Below are 18,625 nucleotides of genomic sequence, written 5' to 3' on the forward strand. Positions count from 1 at the left end.
ATTGATTTCATTCACACAATGCAAACTTTGAAATCAACATCAGATCCAGACACCTGTCCCATTATAGTCATGGAATATACACTTGTCCCTACCCTTATTTTCTGTAAGGAAGACTATATAAGGACAGAGAACTGTTCCTGAACAGCCACTGCTGAAATTAGGATCAGATACCTTAGTGGTAGAAAAAACTCAGGGAAATCATGGAATCATTCCTTTCTGTACAAGATCTTTTTCCTGCTCAGTATTTGCAACTTTGTTTTGGTGAGGGTACAGATTTATCAGGAAAAGAAGAAATATATTAGCAACAACAGACAAGTTACACAGAATGCTAATGTTTTAAGGCAGGATGGAACAGAAGAATGCATGCCACTGAAATTCTACCAGCTCTTCAAAGTAAAACCTTTGCAGAAAAAAGAAATTATTTTCAATATTAAAATTTATATCAACTATAGTTAAAGTATCCCTTTTTTAAATAGTAGTTTTATGATTTACTAATAAATTTCTCTTCTATATTCTCTGTTGGTATGCAAGATCCATACCAAACCAAGATTACTAAGCTGAAATAATATTTTACTGCATATAGATAGCCTCAAACTGACAGAACTTTATTATTGTGAAACTGGGTACCTCGTGATTGATGACAGTCCAGCCACAAGATGAATCACTGTCACTGGAATTTTCAGACATCTTCAAAGCACGCTGCAGGTAAAAGTAGACTCTTTTAATATGTAAGGCACATAATTTCACTGCAATATTGAAAAAAAACCAAAAACAGAAGAATGGAAATCACGATGTTACAGAACAGTATACAAACACACAAAATGGTATTCTAGAATTGAGAGGGGGGGGGAAACAGAATAAAAGTTGAGAAAGAAAATATATTCTGTTGTACTTATTTCCTATTATCTTCTTTATACTTGGAGCAAATATAGCTTTGCTAGGTAAATGCCTATTTCAGCCAGCCAAAAAGCTCTTAGACTAGATAGACACACACACATGAGGCTAGTCAATAATCAAAGTTAAACAGTGATGCTATAGGCAAATTTTAAGACATGACTCAGTACATTAAATAATTTCTGTTTTGTTACATGCACAGAAACTACAGTTTATTCAAGAAAAACATTGTGAGATTTTTTTGAGAAGAAACAGATTGGGATCTCCTGGAATTAATTTTCTTCAGCTAGTGGGCAAAAACAATGTTTCCTGTTCCTTTCACTATTTTCAAGTACTTTCAAATACACTGATTCTGAGGAAAATTGAGAGAGTATCTGGCAACTACAAAAACAGAATGAAAATAACCCAAAGTATACATATTTTTTTCAACAATATTACCAGATGACAGGTAGCCATTTTCAGAAGACAACAATCCAGCAGATGCTGCCTGTTTATCTTTTCTCCCTTTTAACAGGAATTTACCATGAATACAGAGTATTCATTATTGTAGCATATACAGATCAACTTTTCAAGTCCTTAATTAGCAAAAAGACTTTATAAAGAAGTTTAATGTATTTCTTGTTCCTTGAAATAAAAATATATCAAGTTATTATATAAAATTTACTATGGATTGATCTTGGTGGAAAAAATCTTCCCAAAACTGAACAATTTCCAATCAATTGCCTGTTGTATCACGTATCAACATAATAAAACAGCCAAAGAAACCATGGTTCAATAAAGCTTTTATCACAGAATTTCAGACACCTGCTTCATTTCCCACTCTTAGTTAATTCCAGTAAGAACACAAAGGAAGGAATCTATGTGTTTAACTTTATTTGCTCTCTACTTTATTATCAATCCTGTCTTCACTCCCAGTTTCTCAACTCAGAAAATATACACAAAACTTTGAATGAGAACATCTAAGTACACCAGTGTGGCTAGAAATTGGCAAAACAAAACATAAAACTTTAAATTCCATTTAGCTTTCTCACAAAACACAGTAAACATGTGTCTCATATCTCTGCATTATAGTAGCTATTGCATGTTTTTCTAAGATAAAACTATTTTCTCATCAACTTTAACTAATATCTTTACAGTTCCTCTGTAAAAAAAAAAAAAGGCAATGGTGACAATTGCAGCAACAGTTTAAGCACAAATATCCAACTTAAGTATGAAACATAGAGAGAAACTGAATTCCTATTTTTTTTTATAAAGTCCTACTTTGAATACGGTTGTCATTTTCCTGTAGATACTTTTCTTCCTTCACTAGTGCTTTTCCTGGAATCTCAACCAGGGAATGTCAGGTTGGGAGGGGGTGGAAAGAAATCTATTTTGGTTTGAGTTGTTTGGGTTTTTTAAATCACACTGCATACAAGGATCAATTTTTTATTTTTAAATCATACTTCTTCAATCATCAAAATAACAAATGCCCAAATGGCAAAGACTCAGTTCTAGAATTTACATGTGACAACAACATCTACTTGCTGTCATTAATTACTCGAAATTTGACCTGGCATCCAGTAGCAGCAGCATTCCTTTCACAGGAAGGTAACTCCCAGCACCAGAACTCATCTGTTCAGAAACATCACTGGCTACCTTGCAAAATCTGAAGTGAATTTTTAAAAGACAGCTTCAGGCTACCAGTACAGTTTGATGCAAGTGCATCTACAGATTTTGAAAGACCAAATTGTAACAGCAGACTCTGTGCTGGACATTGTAACATCTCTCTTCCTCCAGCTAACTCAGCATTTTACCCTGGGCCCTGGCTATCACAACAGAAACACCATCCTGCTCTCCCTCCCCAGCTACAAAACACACTGACAGGTAACTGAGCACTGCAGAAACCCAAATGTATCTTCTGTTCTGAACATACAACCATGGCTTTGGGTTCCACTTAAACATCTGTCTTCCCATCCCAAACAAAAGCTTCAGGACCTACGTGGGTACTGGCATCATCAAAATATATTAAAGAAACAGACAGAGAAACAAGCAGACAAACAATCATCATTTTCTCTTGCTTGCTTGTCTTGATAAGTGGCCTTGAGTTAAAAGTTATTTATTTGTATTCAACCACAATATTACACTAATAGTGCATATTTAGCTGCATACAAGTGACAAATCACCAAAATAGAAAAGCTTTTAATATTAAGAAAAATAATGGATTTTTTAAAAAAATAGTAATTAGAAGAACACTAAGGTTTATGGTTAGAACTGCCAAATTTAGCCAAATTACAATAGATAGATAGCTTGGCATCAGACTGAAGGGCATTTCTAGGGTAAATGTATTCCTACAGGTACATTCAGCAAACATACACATGTAAAACAGTTACCAAAATTAAAGCATTTTATTACTTAATTTTGAACTTTTAGATTTAAGTATCTAAAAGCTTTAATAAAAAAATTACCTGGGTACAGTGTTCCTAAACTTCAATCATCAGCTAAACAGCTTATTTCTGTCACAGATTAATAAAATGCACATAATCATAACTAAATCCAAGGTCAAATTCAATTCCTTAAGTACACTGAAAAACAGAAGACTAATTTGAACCCAATGGCTAAACTGACCCACTCACAAAATCTTCTCCAGTTTGGTTCTCTCCAAATGACAAAGACCAACTAAGAACCAGTATACTTTTCCAACCAGCCTAAAGGGGCTGGAAATGCTGCCACCATCTTCCTGAATGCAACTTTTTAGAAAAAGATAGCTTTGAGCAGGAATTAGAAAGACATAAAGTGTTTAAACTTCCTAACGAATCAAGATGACACTAACGGATTCTAGTCCAATAACAGCAGGGATAACTGGAGGATACCCTACAGTGTTACACATGTCCTCTACGCCAGGCCAAGCCAGAAGGAAAGACTGGGGAGAAAAACCCAACCAAAACCACATCCCATGGTGAACTGGTTTTGTATGCTCACTACATACCTTCATTGCCTCTTCTGACATCACCTTCCTAATTTCTATCTGGACAAATTGAAGACTAGTTACATTTAGATTCAGTTTGTATGTATTTGAGTGCGGGGGCAGGAATTCAAAAGTGCAAACTATTTTCTTATCTTTAGTGAAATATAAGCCAGAAGCGTAAGGTGTAAAAGCTTACAGCCGTATGTATTGTTGATAACACAATACCAAGTTATCCCAGATATGTATATAAAAATAAATCTGAGATCCCACACCCTATTTATCCATTGTGAAGCATAATAAACACCAGTCTTAAAAAGAAGAACCACTCCAGTGTAAATAAACCCTTAAGCTCCATCATCTAAAAAAAGGATTTCCTAGACTGAAAAAAATAACCTTCAATAAGCATTGACAAAGATGAGTAATGGGTACCAAGAGGAATATGAATGTGTTTTACAGAGTTTGCTGTGCTGTCATTCCAAGTAAAAACTCTCGGTTCTCTTCTACAGTGGATTCTTTGTTGCACAACAGAAATAAAAACAGGTTCAGTGCTATTACACTTCAGAGTGCTCATGGAAGTTTCTTATTTCTACTAAGTGGTAATTTCTCCCCCTAAGTAACACTCTTCTCTAAGAATATATTTAGCAACACATACTGAATACAGAATATTTCCTTGTTATGAAGGAAAGACAAACGTGGCTTCTTCAAGCCAGACTCTAGCAAGGTTGGGCATTCCCTGCTCAGTCCCTGCCCCTGTCCCGCGCAGGTGTTCCTGGAGCGCACCTGAACCAGAGCGCGGCTCGGCGCCAGCACACTTAAAGCGCCAGGACACTGTTTATGAAACAGAGCACCTTGCATCAGCCGGCGAGGCAGCGGCAGATGATGACAGAGAAGGAAGTTGGCAAACACCAGAGCCCAGGGCCGGGGCCGGCACGGCGGTGCCCACCGGCCGGAGCCCGCTCGCCCCTCGAGCAGCGCCGCCGCCCCGCGCGGCCGCGCTCACCCGCTCCCGGCACCAGGAACGGCCGCCCCGGCCCCGGCGCTCCGGGCTCTGCCCCGCTCCGGGCGGCCCCTCCCCGCGGCAGCCGCCGCGCCCCCCGGAGCTCCCCTCGGCCGGCCCGGAGCGGGGCGGCCGCCCCCACGGGCCGGTCCCGCCGCCTACCTGAGCGCGGCCCTCGCGGGGCCCGGCACGGACGAGGGGCCGCGGCCGCAGCCGCCGGTGACGCCGTCACAAACAACCCGGCCCGCCCGGGCCGGCGCCTGCGCGCGGGGCGGCGCCCGCAGCACCCTGGCGAGCGCAGTCCGCGCCCCGCCGCGGCCCGGCGGCCACAGCGCCCACAGCGGCCCGGGCACCGCAGCGCCCGGTCCGCCCCGCGGCCCGCCCCGGACACCGCCATGGCAACGCCGCGCCGCCGAGCTCGGGCCCTGCGGCCCCGCGGCCCGGGAGCCGTTTGTGCCGGGCGGGGGCTGCTCGCAGGCCCCTTCAGCGCGAGGAGCCTTGTGCCGCTGTAATCGCGGCAGAGCCGGCCACAGGGACAGTCTCTGAGGAAACATGCTCAGTTACATGCCAGTAACGCTTGTTCTAAGGGAAGGGAAAAAACAACCACCACCCTCACTCCCCAAAATCCAAATAAACAAAGCCCCACCAAAGAACACCCCAGAACATGCCCCCCGCCCCCCCCCAAAAAAAAAACCAAAAAAACCAAAAACAAACAAACAAACAAAAAAACCCAAAGGTGCCGTATATGGACAACAAATCTTTGATTCTTCTAGCCTTGGGTGGAAAAACTCTGATGACTGGGAATTAATTATTTTGGAAAATCTCCTCATAGCATGGGCCCTGCTGCTTCAGGAGAAACTGTCCCAAGAGCCACTTGGACTGGGGATATGGCAGTTCTTAATTCCCAGCCACGCTCCTAGACCACATCTCATCAACAGGAACTGTAGGAACAGAGCAGATCCAAAATCACAGAAGTTTAGACCCCAACAGTTCTCTGATACTGGAACAAAAATAAAAGGGACATGACAACAGACCTCATTAATAAAGTCAATGTCTTACTCAAGTTATATCTAAGGTAGTGTCAGCCTCACATCTTGCATGACTGAGAAACAAAGGAAAAAGCCTTCACTGCACCTCTGAAGAGCAGCAGGTTGTAACTGGCTTGCTCAGGAGCACTGAGGAAGGAGGTACCTTACTCAGAGAAGTTTTACGTCAGGCTCATCAATACAGCATTAGAGCACTTTCCATAAACAGACCAAGAAGTACTTGTCATATGATAACCCACTCCCTACAGAGGAAAAAAAATTAAAAATAAAATAAAATACATGCATGTGAATGTGAGTGAGGAAGCACAGTCACTTGTACATTTCTCTAGGGCTCTAGTTTTCATATTCCTGTATCTTCAAAAAAAAGGTCAGAACTAAATCAAATCACCCACAGTCTCACTCTATTCTTACTCTCATTCATATTTTTAATACCCATACTAACTATTTCTGCCACACATATTAAGATATTTTCTACGCTCAGGATTATCACTAATGCATAATCTCAAATTTTACTATCTTCCATAGTCATTATGAGTCAAATTACTACTGTCCACAGTTTACTACATAAGGTCAAAGTGTTAAGTTCCTCACTCTCCACCATGCATGTATTTCAATACACATCTTGAGCAATATTTGCTCTGACCACAAACTGTTACAAATTCGAAATGCTTTTCCCTGTTAGTTGAAAGGCTAAAATGGGTTGGATAAGATGTATCTTTGTCCCATGGCCAGTGTCTCTTGTCCTTAGCCCTCACTTCGCCTCAGTAATTGTAAAAATAAAACAGTAATATCTGTAAGTATAGCATTACACTCAACTGAGGCACTCAAACTGCTGCACTGCCTTCCTTCCAGCTGTAACAAAAAAGTATTTTTGGCCCCTTCCAGTGCAATGCAGCAGGCAGCAGCTACCCCAGGCATTTCTGACTCACCTCAGCACTCAAGGCTCTAAGCAAAACAGACAGAAACAATGCCTGCCACCTTCTCCCTGATACACTATAAAATTTGCACATAATATATATCTGCATGATAAATACTTTATTATAAAGACAGAAATCAGTCATAAATGGTATTCAGGAAAGAGACTGATGCAGAAAATTCAGAAGTCTGCTAAGACTGCTGCTGAAAGAAGTAGTTGAAATGGTCCCAGTTTGGAAAGAACACTTAACAAAAAGGAACTGCTTCAAGTCCAGGGTTTCAGATTGTCAGAGTAATACAGAATGCTAACAAAAAGCAAAAATATGACAACTTTGTATCAAAATTATATAAAATATATCTAACCATGTTTAGAATACTATACTTTCTGATAATATATCCAATCTTTTACCAATTTCATAAGTGTTCTGAGTGAAACAGAAAAATGTCTAGGTAACACACTGACGAGAAGTAAGACTCCTCCTCATGTCCTGAAAGGCATCAAAGAGCTTCTTTTATATATATATATATAATTTTTTTTTAATTAAGAACTTTGCACTGTTCCTTGAATTAGATGTCGAATCTTCTCAGCATCTTTTTCTATATTTTTATTTCTAGGATCAATCTTGAGAGCTGCTTCATAATCCTGAAGACCTAATATAGACACATTCATAAGAATATCAATCAATAATGCAAGAGCATCCTCTTTAGCAACTCACTGGAAATAATTACTCCCCAGTCATATGCATAAAGTATTGATCTTGAGATTGGCCTTAAGTAAGATGGCATCAGAATGACATTAGTTTAGCTTCCATCAGTAAATTTATATTTTGTTTATCTTATTTTACAAAACATTTTAGTGGAAACACTCTACCACATAAACATTTTCAAGGTTTAAAACATGAAAATAGAGCCTCTTCATTCATGTACATATACATCTATATACATGTGTGTGCATGTGGGGACTGTTCTAAAGTGTTCTGCAGAAGAGAGGAAATGATCCTGTGTGAAAATAAGAACGAAAAAGACATGAACTGTGAAAGCTAGATCTTGTGGGGAAAAAAAACAAATCATGAGTACAGGAAGTAAAATCTTGCCAACATTAGTCTTTTTTATAAAGTTTCAAAGTGCAAATGAAGCTGAAAGGGAATAAACAAGTGATGTCTAAGTAGAAAAAAGTAAACAATGGCCAAAGCTTAGTACTTCAACACCAACATTTTGAATATTCTTCCATTTCTATTATCAGCTTTCACTGTAAATTTGCTTTACAAAACTAATCTGATACTCTTGAGGAACTGAATAGGGACACTGTAAATTCATGTATTTTCACACAAATCACGTGTACTTGATGAATCATTTTACTCATCAATATGAGTTTCCTACCTCATTTTACAAAGAGGTTACTAAGCACTTTACAAGTATTTTAGAAATACTTCAGGTTATTTTAATATCTTCAGTGGAAAAACTCCTTACATTAGGAATGCAATCCATTTTCTCAAACTTGTAAAGACTTTTCAAGTATCCAGTAAATTAAAAAAAAATGTTAAAGAATGGGGCATAAAGGTTCATAACAATTAGACATAGATTGTATATCTCTCCTTCAAAGTCACTCTTGAAAACTTTCAGGTGTGAGGAGCCTCACTGAGCTAAACAGAGTTACTTGCATGTCATTATGAATTCCTGTGCATGTTTTCATAAAACCAAGGCCTCACCTTCAGTGTATAATTCCAGCTGACAAAACGCTGTTCCTCGTCTCACATGGGCTTTCACTCGAGCGTTCTCATTATCAGGAACAGGTGGTGTCAACAGTTCCAGTGCCTTCACAAATGAGAACACCCAAAGTATTTATAAGTAGATTTTCCATAATTTGGGCTTTTTCTAATTTACAAACATTTCTCTTACCTAATTACTATTATTATACAGTGACATAATAACTATTCAAACAGAAATAGAAAATAACTATTCAAATTTAACTATAAATGGCTTGTGAATCTAGTCATTAAGATCATTAATGTATCCATTACCCCAGCTTGGCAAGTACAGTCACATTGCCATGGCTGAAAACTGAAAAACACCATGTTAAATGTTTATTGCAGTCAAATAATACGTTCTATTTTCATATATCATATAACCTATCATGCTATCAAAGAAAAAAAAAGGTAGCACTAAAAAAGCACATGTGTTTTAGTACTAGTTACTAGAAAAAAACAAGACCAAAGCCCCCCAAGTTTCAAGACTCAAGTCCTTATTAGTTCAAAAAATAATAATTATTGGAAAACTTTTCCCACATTATTCAGGTGCCATTTGCTGCTAAAACATCAGGACAACACAGCCCTTCTTTAAAAATGTTTTTTAAGGTATCCTGGTATTTAAGGAAGTTTTTTAAGGTATCCTGCTCATCACCACCACTTTGTTTTTTTCCTTCCAACCAAATGAAGCTCACTACTATATAATAGAAAAGGTATGAGTATACTTTTTTTTGTTTTTTACTCCTCCAAGTTGTGGGCTTTTTCAAGTGTATGTATTGCTACAATATTTTTATCTGTAAAGAAACATACTGACCAATATATGGGCATTTGTCACAAATGTGTGGAAGCCTGGTTTAGGGTTTATTTTATTGTTGTTTTGTTTTAAATTTCTGAAAGTTCATTAATCACTATCAAATTTTAATATTTCACTATGGCTTTATTATATCAATATTGAATTTTAAAACTTTGAATTGTACTAATATGTATTTACATTTACAATTGAGATTATAAATTTATATATATATATAAATTATATAGATTATAATATTATTACATTTAATAATATGTATTTACAGATCTGCTTAAAACAGAAACATCACAGTAACAAATCACATTAATGCATAAGATGACAGCCTGAGCTCCTGGACTTTTATACCTTAGAGGAATCTTCGATAGCTTTGTGTAAATTTCTCAGTTTAAGGTGGCAAGCAGCACGGTTCAGGTACAGCACGGGAAGTTTATTGTTCAGCTTCACTGCAAGGTTATATGCATTTACAGCCCCAAGGTAGTTTCCCATTGCAAACATTTTGCTAAGTATTAAACAAAAAGTGAAACATGCACTTTAAAGAAGTGGATAAATACAAAATAAACACCTACTTATTGTTAACTTACTTTAAAAAATTTGAGGTTTTAGCATCTTTTTCTTTGAAATGCCCCTTTATAGCCTTTTCTGAGAACTACCTGGCTGAAGTTCAGTGCACCTTGATGCTGGCAATAGACAGCTTAGAGATACAAAAGTAGTCGCTGCTTACAAGCAATGAAGAATTGTAAGAGTGGACATATTTATGTAGACCCAGAAGTAATTTTGAAAGCTTTGTATATCTGATTATGACTGCCTAATCAAAGCTTTCTGTATAACACAGCTATATAAATAAACAAAAATTTGTATCAAGTTCCTAAAGTTTATTTTACACAGATGTTTAACCTCTCACTAAAAAAGTACAAATGAAATTAAATCCACTTAGATATAATAGTGCACTGCCACAACTTTCTTCAAAGAAGAATATGCATAATGTGTTTACAATGATTTTGTTCATTATAAGCTTCAACAATTGCATCTCATGATTTATCAGATTCTAACCCCATAAGCTGTCAATAAAATCTGTAGTACAACTACCATGACTACTCTAGACATTCACCAATTCCATCTAGAATAAATAGACTATACCAAAACTGAACACTAGGCAAACATGGTAAAACTAATTAATTTTAATACATCTTCAAGTGGAATGTAACTTACTTTCCTTTATCCTTTAACCAATCTGGATTCTTCTCCTCTTCTTTTAAATCTTCCAGCTCAGATAAATCAGAATTTATTATTCTTCGAGCTTCTGCTTGTTTATGTAGCCACTGTAAATACAAAACGTGCTGTATTATTTCTGAAGAAAAAATTCAAATCCAAAAAAGGATTTTGTTTTCATCTCTTCATTCACACTTATCAAAAGAATTCTATTGACCACATATTTCAGACAGAGGAGACTATTTGATAGTCTCCAATATGAAAAACTTGTTTCCCCAAAGATTTTATTACCATGAGAAGTCAGGTTACCACATCCCTAATACATTTTTGTTTACTTGTCTGTTTTGATCTTTCAAAATTACTTCATGTTCATTGAATCGAGCTCAAAAGAGCTGTGAACTTCTTTTAAGACAGAACTGAAAGAATTTAAATGTAAGAGATAGGACATTTCAAATTTTGTACTTCAAGGAATTAAATTAATACTGCTGCCTTTTCTCCCCCTCCCAAAAAAGGAACATGTTATTTATCAATCTGCACAATCATATGGTGAAAATAATTTTTATATAAAATTGTTTCTTTATATCTTAATTCAAATAAGACGGGCTTCCTTGGAAGATAAGGATATTACACAGGTAATATTCCTTGGCAGAGACACTATTTTTGTATTGACTGAATACACAATAAATAATTCCCCACCTTACCTCCTCCTCTTCTGCAACACGAGATTCTCGCAGAGCTGTGGGAAAAACTCGTGGTGTAAAGTTGACTTTAATTGTAGCAGCAGCTCGGGGAGCTGGTAACAGTTCTTCCTTTAAATTCTGTGAAAATATACTACAGGAACCATCACCTATGAAAAGAGAGCAATGGAAGTGAAAAATTAAGCAAGAGATTTTGCTGGTTTTCTACCAAAGTCCAAAGTACACCTGGACTTAGAAATGTGGCACATTATAATTAAACCTCTAATCGCTTGAGAAAAGTTTAGACTTGTTCTTTTGAAGTGAAGGTTCAAACAGTTTTTCTTCCTGATGCAGCAAACAAATAAATGGAATTATACAGCATCTGTCACAAATAAACTCCTCTTATACCTCTCTTTGTTGTTTGTGTGATTCTGTGACAGGCCAACAATAAGAGCTAAAACTAACCTATTGAATCAAACAAACAAAAAATTAAATTCTTCCGTTGGTTTAGTTGCCTGAATTGGCTCTCCATGGAGCCAAGACACAAGACAGAGAGTGCAAAAGGAGATTGAATATTTCTGTGAAATCCAACAGTTAGGTAACTTTGGGTAACAGAAATCCACCCCCAGGAAGTCTGCATTACACTGCCAGAAAGGCTTTCTGATTTACTTTTCTAAAGCTTAGAACAAAATCCACCCTTGTATTTCCAAAGACTTCAACAAGAGCTAAGAACTCATGTGCTTTAGCTCAATAAATTGCCTGAAAATAACAATTTTAAAAATAACTGTGAGCTAAAAGAACTGGTTAGGTATGGTGAAGACAAAGATAAATGGTGAATTATAAACATCTAGGAATAAAGTTATACCCACACTTTAAAGAATTATAAAGTACAGTTCAATGCTACAACCTTTTGTGGATTTGAGTCTGGTCTTAGAAGTTCCTTCATTAGGAATCTGAGTTTTGTTCATTTTTTCATTTTTTCTCTGTTTTAATGGCTCTATTTCTTGATGTAATGCTCCCTTTTTTTGCATGCTCTTGTATTTATCACCATCTTTTTGTTGTTTTTTCCATAACTCCAACTCTTTAGCAACCTTCTGCCTCTCCTTTTCTTTCAGATCTTCAATTCTTTTTCTTTCTGCTTCCTCTAGCTATTTGAACAAAAAAAAAAAACCCTATGAGACACATAACATCTGATAATACTGACTTGACTAAGTTAAAACTACCATTATTTTCCCAGTTTCATATCCCAAGCATAGCATAACCAATAATGTGACCATACAAGCAGAGTTAATTAAGATGCTTAAAAATTACTGTGAGACTAAAGATTTCTGATTAGCTTTTAGAGGTTTCATCTTTTAACTATTTTACTAACAACCCTAAAGTACAATCCAGAAACATTCAGAAATAAACTTTACCTTTTTTTTATTTTTTTTTAAGTAAATTTACTTTTAAACAGTGAAAATTCTAGCCTTGTTCCAATGTAGATCTATGGAGAATACAGAAATGTAAAATATATGTGACGATCTGAATACACTGTTCTTTATTTCTCCTCTTCTCTTAGAGATTATTACATATTTAGAAGACATACAGCATTGCTACTAAGAAAGTCACTAGCTGTAGTTCTTTTTGGTCCATATTGCATATGCGATCTTAAAATTTCATTGCACACTCCAAAAAAAATCCTTTGAACACAATTGAAGTGACCAGACTTTTTATATACAAAAGAATATTAAGAACATATCTTAAAATATACATAAAAATCAGAATAACAAAGAGACAAACACACAAAAGAAAAAAAAAGCAAGTCTGATATAAAATACAACAAAGAATAAGTGAAATTTTTTAAGTCATTATTTTTCACAGTGCTAAAGGACTAAACATCTGCAAAGGCCAGAAAAAAGTAGTTTTGCCACATGACTGTACTCTCCTTTCAACAGACAAAAATCTGAGCTTATCACCAAAAACTTTCATTAGTATTATTCCCAGAAAATGGCAACAGCTAAGCACTTTTTCTGTAATATTTTTGAATTTGATAATAAATATGTTTTAAATACAAAGAAATTATATCACCACCACTATAATAAAAATCAGTACTTTTCATATTTTTAAGGTACATTTAGCAAAGCATCTGCCAGATTAGTTGGTAGTTGTTTACATGTATGTCTTGTAAAGCCCTTTCCAAACCTACCTTCATTGTGGACTCCAAAGCATATTTTTTGTTTTCCTGTTTTGTAATTTTTTTTGCTTCTGTCTCCTCTTTTGCCTTTTCATGGGCTTTTAGAACAGCATTCTCTCTCAGATCTTGTAGCTTCTCCTTGTCAGCTTAAAAAAATAAACTATTATAGTAATTTAGGCCTGGAGTTCTACTGGTATGTACCATGTTAATAAAAACACGATTTCTTCCGCTACTTTGGCAAAATGCAACATGGTTACAATTTGACAAACCAGTGTCTACCAAGCCCACGTCTAAAAGAGAAAAATTAAGATTTGCTTACACACAAAAAGTTTGACAAGAAATTTTGTTTTGTTTCATACATGCTAAAATCAGGATGTTCTTTGTTTGCCCTTACTTTCTATTTTTACTAGTGTACAACAATATTGAACTGCGCAGATATCTACCAGCAGCAGTTTCACAGTATGGGTTCTTTACACATAATCAAATTTTTATAGTAGAGAACTTACCATTTGCTAGAGTTAGGGAATCCCACATGGCAGGTTCTTTTTTATACAAAGTGAAGAAAATGTTTCCATTTCCAATCTTTGCTGTGCTATTTATGTCATCAATAGGAGCATATAAAATGGCTTCAAATAGAAAGGGAGGGATGCTTACCTACAAAAATATAATTTGTACTAATATTTACTATTTTAAATTAACTCTTACATATTCAAAACACAGCACAAGCATACAGTAAACCCCAAGAAACAGACACTATTGACAGAACTAATTTGCTTTGTAACCACTGTGTTGGTTTGTAAAAGCCCAGAGAAGGTGCTTCCTTCTGTTAAGGAAGGTAGGTCTTCACAATTTTGTAAATGAAGTTGAAAAATTCGGTTCTTCAGCACTGCAATAGAAGCAGTGGATTTCAAATTTAGGATTATTATTCACAGTATAAGCAAATGTATAAATTCAGTCCATTTATGAGAGTAAAGGCAGCTGGCACCTGTTGAGCGGCCAGAGCATTAGTAGAGAATGGGTAGTGGTAAAGCCATTATCTGCCGCAGAACGGGCGTTTAACAGCCTGCAGCACTCAGGGGGAGATTATAAAAGATAAAGGGTTATGAACTTGACGTGTTGCCACGGCTCGCGTGTTTTCGAGCAGGGTTACGGAGTGCCGCCGCGGCCCTGCGCGCCAGGAGGCCCGTGAGGCGAGCGAGCCGCGGCCGCCCACCTTCAGGTACTGCTCGCTGCAGAAGATGTTGGCGGGGCTGGCCCGGGCGCCGCGCAAGGGCAGCGAGAGGTACACGGCGGAGAGGGTCTGGCGCCAGCTGTGCTCCCGCAGCCACACCGGCATCGCTGCGGCCGGAGGAGCTCCGGGGCGCGGCCCGGCCTCAGCCGCCCCGCCCGCCCCGCGGCGCACGCCGGGAGCTGTAGGCCCGAGGGGCCTGAGGGCCGCGGGCACGGCTTCCGCTGCCTGCGCTCACCCCTCAGCGGAGCAGGAAGGAATGCAGCTCATATCGTCCACATACATTTCTAGAAAGAGACAAACTGTTGGTAGTGTAGAATTTCTGACAATAAGCTATCAAAAGCCGAGGATGGATTTGATTGATACACACAACCACAGAATGGGTCAGGTTGGAAGGAACCACGGTGGGTCCCTCTGGTCCAGCCTCCCTGTTCAAGCAGGGTCTTCCCAGAGCACTCAGCATAGGATTGTGTCCAGATAGTTCTGGAATATCTCCAGTGAGGAAGACTCCACAGCCTCTCTGGGCAGCCTGTACCCACACAGAAGCTCTTCCTCAGTTCGGGTAGAACTTCCCAAGTATCAGTTTCTGCCTGTTGTGTTTTGTTCAATCGCTCAGAACCACTGAGAACAGCCTGGCTCCATCCTCTGGCACCTCCCGTCAGACACTTACACACATTGCTGAGGCCCCCTCCCAGTCACCTCTTCCTGAGGATAAACAGGCACAACCCCCTCAGCCTGTCCTTGTAAGAGATTCTCCAGACCCTCGAAACAATTTGGTAGCTCTGTGCTGGACCTGCCCCAGGAGCTCCATGTCTCCTGTACTGAGGAGTCCAGAACACAATACTCTAAGTGTGGCTCACCATGGCTCAGCAGAGGGCAAGATCACTTTCTTTGATCTACTCCAGCAATGCTGGCACTGAAAGTTCCACAGGTCCCCTAAAAATAACTGGGTCATACAGGCAGCGCCACCCTATTGCTGAGCAATATTGTCTGCTGTACTCTGCCAGAAACTCAGGAGGTAATTTGCACATTACCACTCCACGTTTCTCAAACAAACTGTAACACTGTATCTGCCAAAATAAAATCTGATATATTGAAAGCAACTGCTTCTGGAGAATACGGACTGAAAGATGAGCCAAACACAGCCGGACAAAAATTCAGGTATGTTTAAGTTCCTCAATAGTATACAATTACCTAGAACTATTAGGAAAAATCCAGAAACAAGAAGTCTAGTTTTCCCTCTTTCTTTTAAAATGAGGCCAAGAATAATGGAGTTTAATGTGGCTCACATTAGCTAGTATTTCTGATGTGTATCACTGAAGATTTAACTTTAATGTTAAGATTTAATTTTTATGTTCTATCACCTATAATACACTGCAATATTCAAATAGTAGAGATTACTTTTAAGACTGTCTATATATAAAAGGTATCTCAGAGATTTAAAGCTTTTTCAGAGCAAGAAATCCATCATAACTAATATGATTTCTGGGTTATTCTCCACCCTCACTCACCCATATCAATATCATCTGGAAGAATCCTTGCATGGACTGGAATTCAAGAACATTCAAAGTACATAGCAGCAGCAGCTAGAATTATTATAATGTAGTAACCCAAAATCTCCTACCACTCCAGCTGTAGTCATCCAGAAAGCATCCTTCAGTTATGGAGAGTTCATCCACAGACAGTAAGTCAGAGGTTTTGAGTGCAGGTCTTCTGCCTGGGTCACCCAGGTGTCATTTTTAGTTTACTCACAGAGAATATACTGAAATGAAGCAGCTTATTATTTATTCCTGCTAGAAGAACTATATTATGCATACATGCTTTACAAGACAAGACACAGTTATGGTTACCAGTATTTGGTCTTCTCAAATTATACAAAAGATCTCCAATACATCAACCAAAATGTCTGTTTACTTAAAACCTAGATCTGCAATGTAAAGCTTGTAGGCAACACAGTAAATATCACTAACATGTTTTTATGTCAAAGTAGCAGATTTAGCTGCTAAAGGAGACCAAAGGGGTTCAGTAAGGTGTTGGATCAACCTTTACAGTTTTGAATCAATACACATGTGCAGAACCACCACCTCTGTCCCACCCACTCCCCAGCCTTACCTGGACAAGCTGCTGTGCTCTCGCTGCGACACACTTGCAAAATAAGAGACACCCATGCAGAGTGGTTTTTCTGCTGGCACTAACTTTATCAGTCAAAAGTCTGCAGTGAAAAGTTTGCAGTGAAAGAAGAAAATTTTCCACTGAAAAATCTGATTCCCAAATTCCCATCTCCTGTGCTATGAAGGATGCAGATTTATGTTCCAGACAAACCTTAATAATATTATTAATATTCTGGACCTTCCAGCTGCCTATACATACATACATCTTGTCTGGGGTTATTTCACGTCTAATGACTTCAGAAGTTTTAATATATGGGAGGGAAAAAATCCTTTATATAGTTTACATTTTCTTAGCTTTAATTATTAATTATGATTAACCTTTTAAAATTAATTAATTAATAACCTTGTTTCCTCCCATCCTTTCTAAATTCTCTCATCCCTCCCTATTTTTAACGAAAAGCAGAATCATTTTATGAGGCTGTTTATTCCAACAAACTCTTTTGCATATGTGGCTTGGGATCTATATCAGTTACTTTCAAAAATTATCAGTAAAGTTGTGATATAGTATGTTAGCTCTGGCATTTTAACTAACAGGAAGAGCTCAGCAATAATTTTATAAACTGGAATAAATAATTCTTTGTATAATCACTTTCCAAGTGCACAAAGTTATTTAAAAAAAATAAAAATCTATTTGGACAAATGGTGCTCGAGCCTTCCCTCCCATCCTGTGAGGAAAGACATGGGGCTGAAGGCACAAGACCTTTTGCCACCTGTTTTGAAGTAACTGCAGATTAACACCTTTATGGAACAGTGAAGCTCTCCAAGAGAGGCAGGAGCTGTATTTTCTGATGCATATGACCTCATGCTGCTTCTTGAAGGATTACGCCCAATCCAAATGTGTTCTCACAAGCAGAACATTAGAAGACTCCCTCTAGGCATTACACCATCTTCAGAAAGTCAACAGGCAACTTCCCCACAAAAATTATCTTTATTTTAAAATAAATTGAAACCAGACAACAGAAAGCAACAAAGTTACATACAGTGCTGGACAAAGTCTACCATATACATTTTCCAAGAACACTTGAATCAGATTCTGATATATGTTCTTTGTTCTTCTAGAAGGTAAAAATATCACATCATTACTAACAAAAAAAAATTAAATGTCAACAGTCTTAATCAGCTTATATTTTGCATTGTTTGGATGGCAGTAGATTGGTAACTTGCCTTTTTCTACTCACTTTTAACTCTAATAGGAGAATGTGGACAAAAAATTCCAAGTCAGAAGGCCCTAAAGACCACAGTGCTTGCTCTAAAGGCCACAAGCACAAGCTTGGAGGAAAGACCACATTTTAAATAAAAATTACTAAAAATTTTGTATCATTTCACATTTCAGGAAAAAAAAACTATCAAGAAAGAAAAAGAAAAACAAAAAGAAAAAATAATATATTAAGAGCTTGCCCTCCTTAAATTACATGGAAGCTCAGATTTAGATAGTTCTGTAGAGGAAAAGATGAGTGTCCAGGAACAGACGACTCTCATAACTCCAATCTCAAAATGTCTCCAGTACAGCAATTCCTGAAATACAGTGCACAAATCTCCAAGTGAAAAAAAAAAGGTGGGGCTGGATCAAAAAATTATTTTGATACAGTCTCTTTGAACATGAAAAGGAAAATTATGTATGGTAAACAATGCAGAAATAGTTATTCCCTATGGTGCTGGGCTAAGCCATTTCTAAACCAGGAGACAAAGGGTGACACTGAAAACTTCAAGCTAGAGGCAGCACCTCTGAGGATGTGAACACCACTCAGAACTAATTACCCCAGAATTGATGACACATAGCACTAGGCCACTAAAATGACTTCTCTTCTATAT

The 18,625-nt window shown here is 37.8% G+C and overlaps 2 protein-coding genes across 8 annotated transcripts in view; both read right to left on the reverse strand.

Annotated features, from left to right (window-relative positions):
* Positions 1-5,056, reverse strand: part of CCPG1 (cell cycle progression 1) — a 22,079-nt gene extending 17,023 nt beyond the window's left edge. For all 5 annotated transcript variants that reach the window (XM_014251145.2, XM_014251147.2, XM_014251146.2 and 2 more), the window contains exons 1-2: positions 4,998-5,056; positions 628-699 (exon numbers count right to left, since the gene is read on the reverse strand). In XM_014251145.2, the coding sequence (XP_014106620.2) occupies positions 628-687 (60 nt within the window). In that variant the 5' untranslated portion in view covers positions 688-699; positions 4,998-5,056. The remainder of the gene's footprint in view (positions 1-627; positions 700-4,997) is intronic.
* Positions 627-14,773, reverse strand: DNAAF4 (dynein axonemal assembly factor 4). 3 transcript variants are annotated; one of them, XM_088063273.1, is made up of 9 exons: positions 14,628-14,773; positions 13,921-14,068; positions 13,427-13,560; positions 12,146-12,386; positions 11,263-11,408; positions 10,562-10,671; positions 9,698-9,851; positions 8,506-8,611; positions 627-699 (listed from the first exon to the last, which is right to left on the reverse strand). In XM_088063273.1, exons 1-9 carry the CDS (start codon positions 14,748-14,750, stop codon positions 680-682), a joined length of 1,182 nt encoding a protein of 393 aa, XP_087919399.1. In that variant the 5' UTR covers positions 14,751-14,773; the 3' UTR covers positions 627-679. The 3 variants fall into 3 exon arrangements, with proteins under 3 accessions (XP_087919399.1, XP_005521533.1, XP_014106558.1); XM_005521476.3 differs by lacking the exon at positions 627-699 and adding an exon at positions 6,970-7,447; XM_014251083.2 differs by lacking the exon at positions 627-699 and adding an exon at positions 7,560-7,795.
* Positions 14,774-18,625: the final 3,852 nt, after the last annotated feature.

The sequence above is a fragment of the Pseudopodoces humilis genome, chromosome 16 (genome assembly GCF_049639895.1).
Source record: "Pseudopodoces humilis isolate 2021_Gansu_Grassland_sample_001 chromosome 16, ASM4963989v1, whole genome shotgun sequence".
NCBI classification, from domain to species: domain Eukaryota; kingdom Metazoa; phylum Chordata; class Aves; order Passeriformes; family Paridae; genus Pseudopodoces; species Pseudopodoces humilis.

Bases quoted from the DNA above. Each gene is read 5' to 3' on its own strand.
- DNAAF4 (XM_005521476.3), bottom strand. From the start codon at position 14,750: ATGCCGGTGTGGCTGCGGGAGCACAGCTGGCGCCAGACCCTCTCCGCC. The intron at 12,387-13,426 runs GTAGGTTTGGAA...TTGTTCAAATAG, and splicing joins CTTTGGAGTCCACAATGAAG to CTAGAGGAAGCAGAAAGAAA. The intron at 11,409-12,145 runs GTTGTAGCATTG...CTCTTTTCATAG, and splicing joins CAGACTCAAATCCACAAAAG to GTGATGGTTCCTGTAGTATA.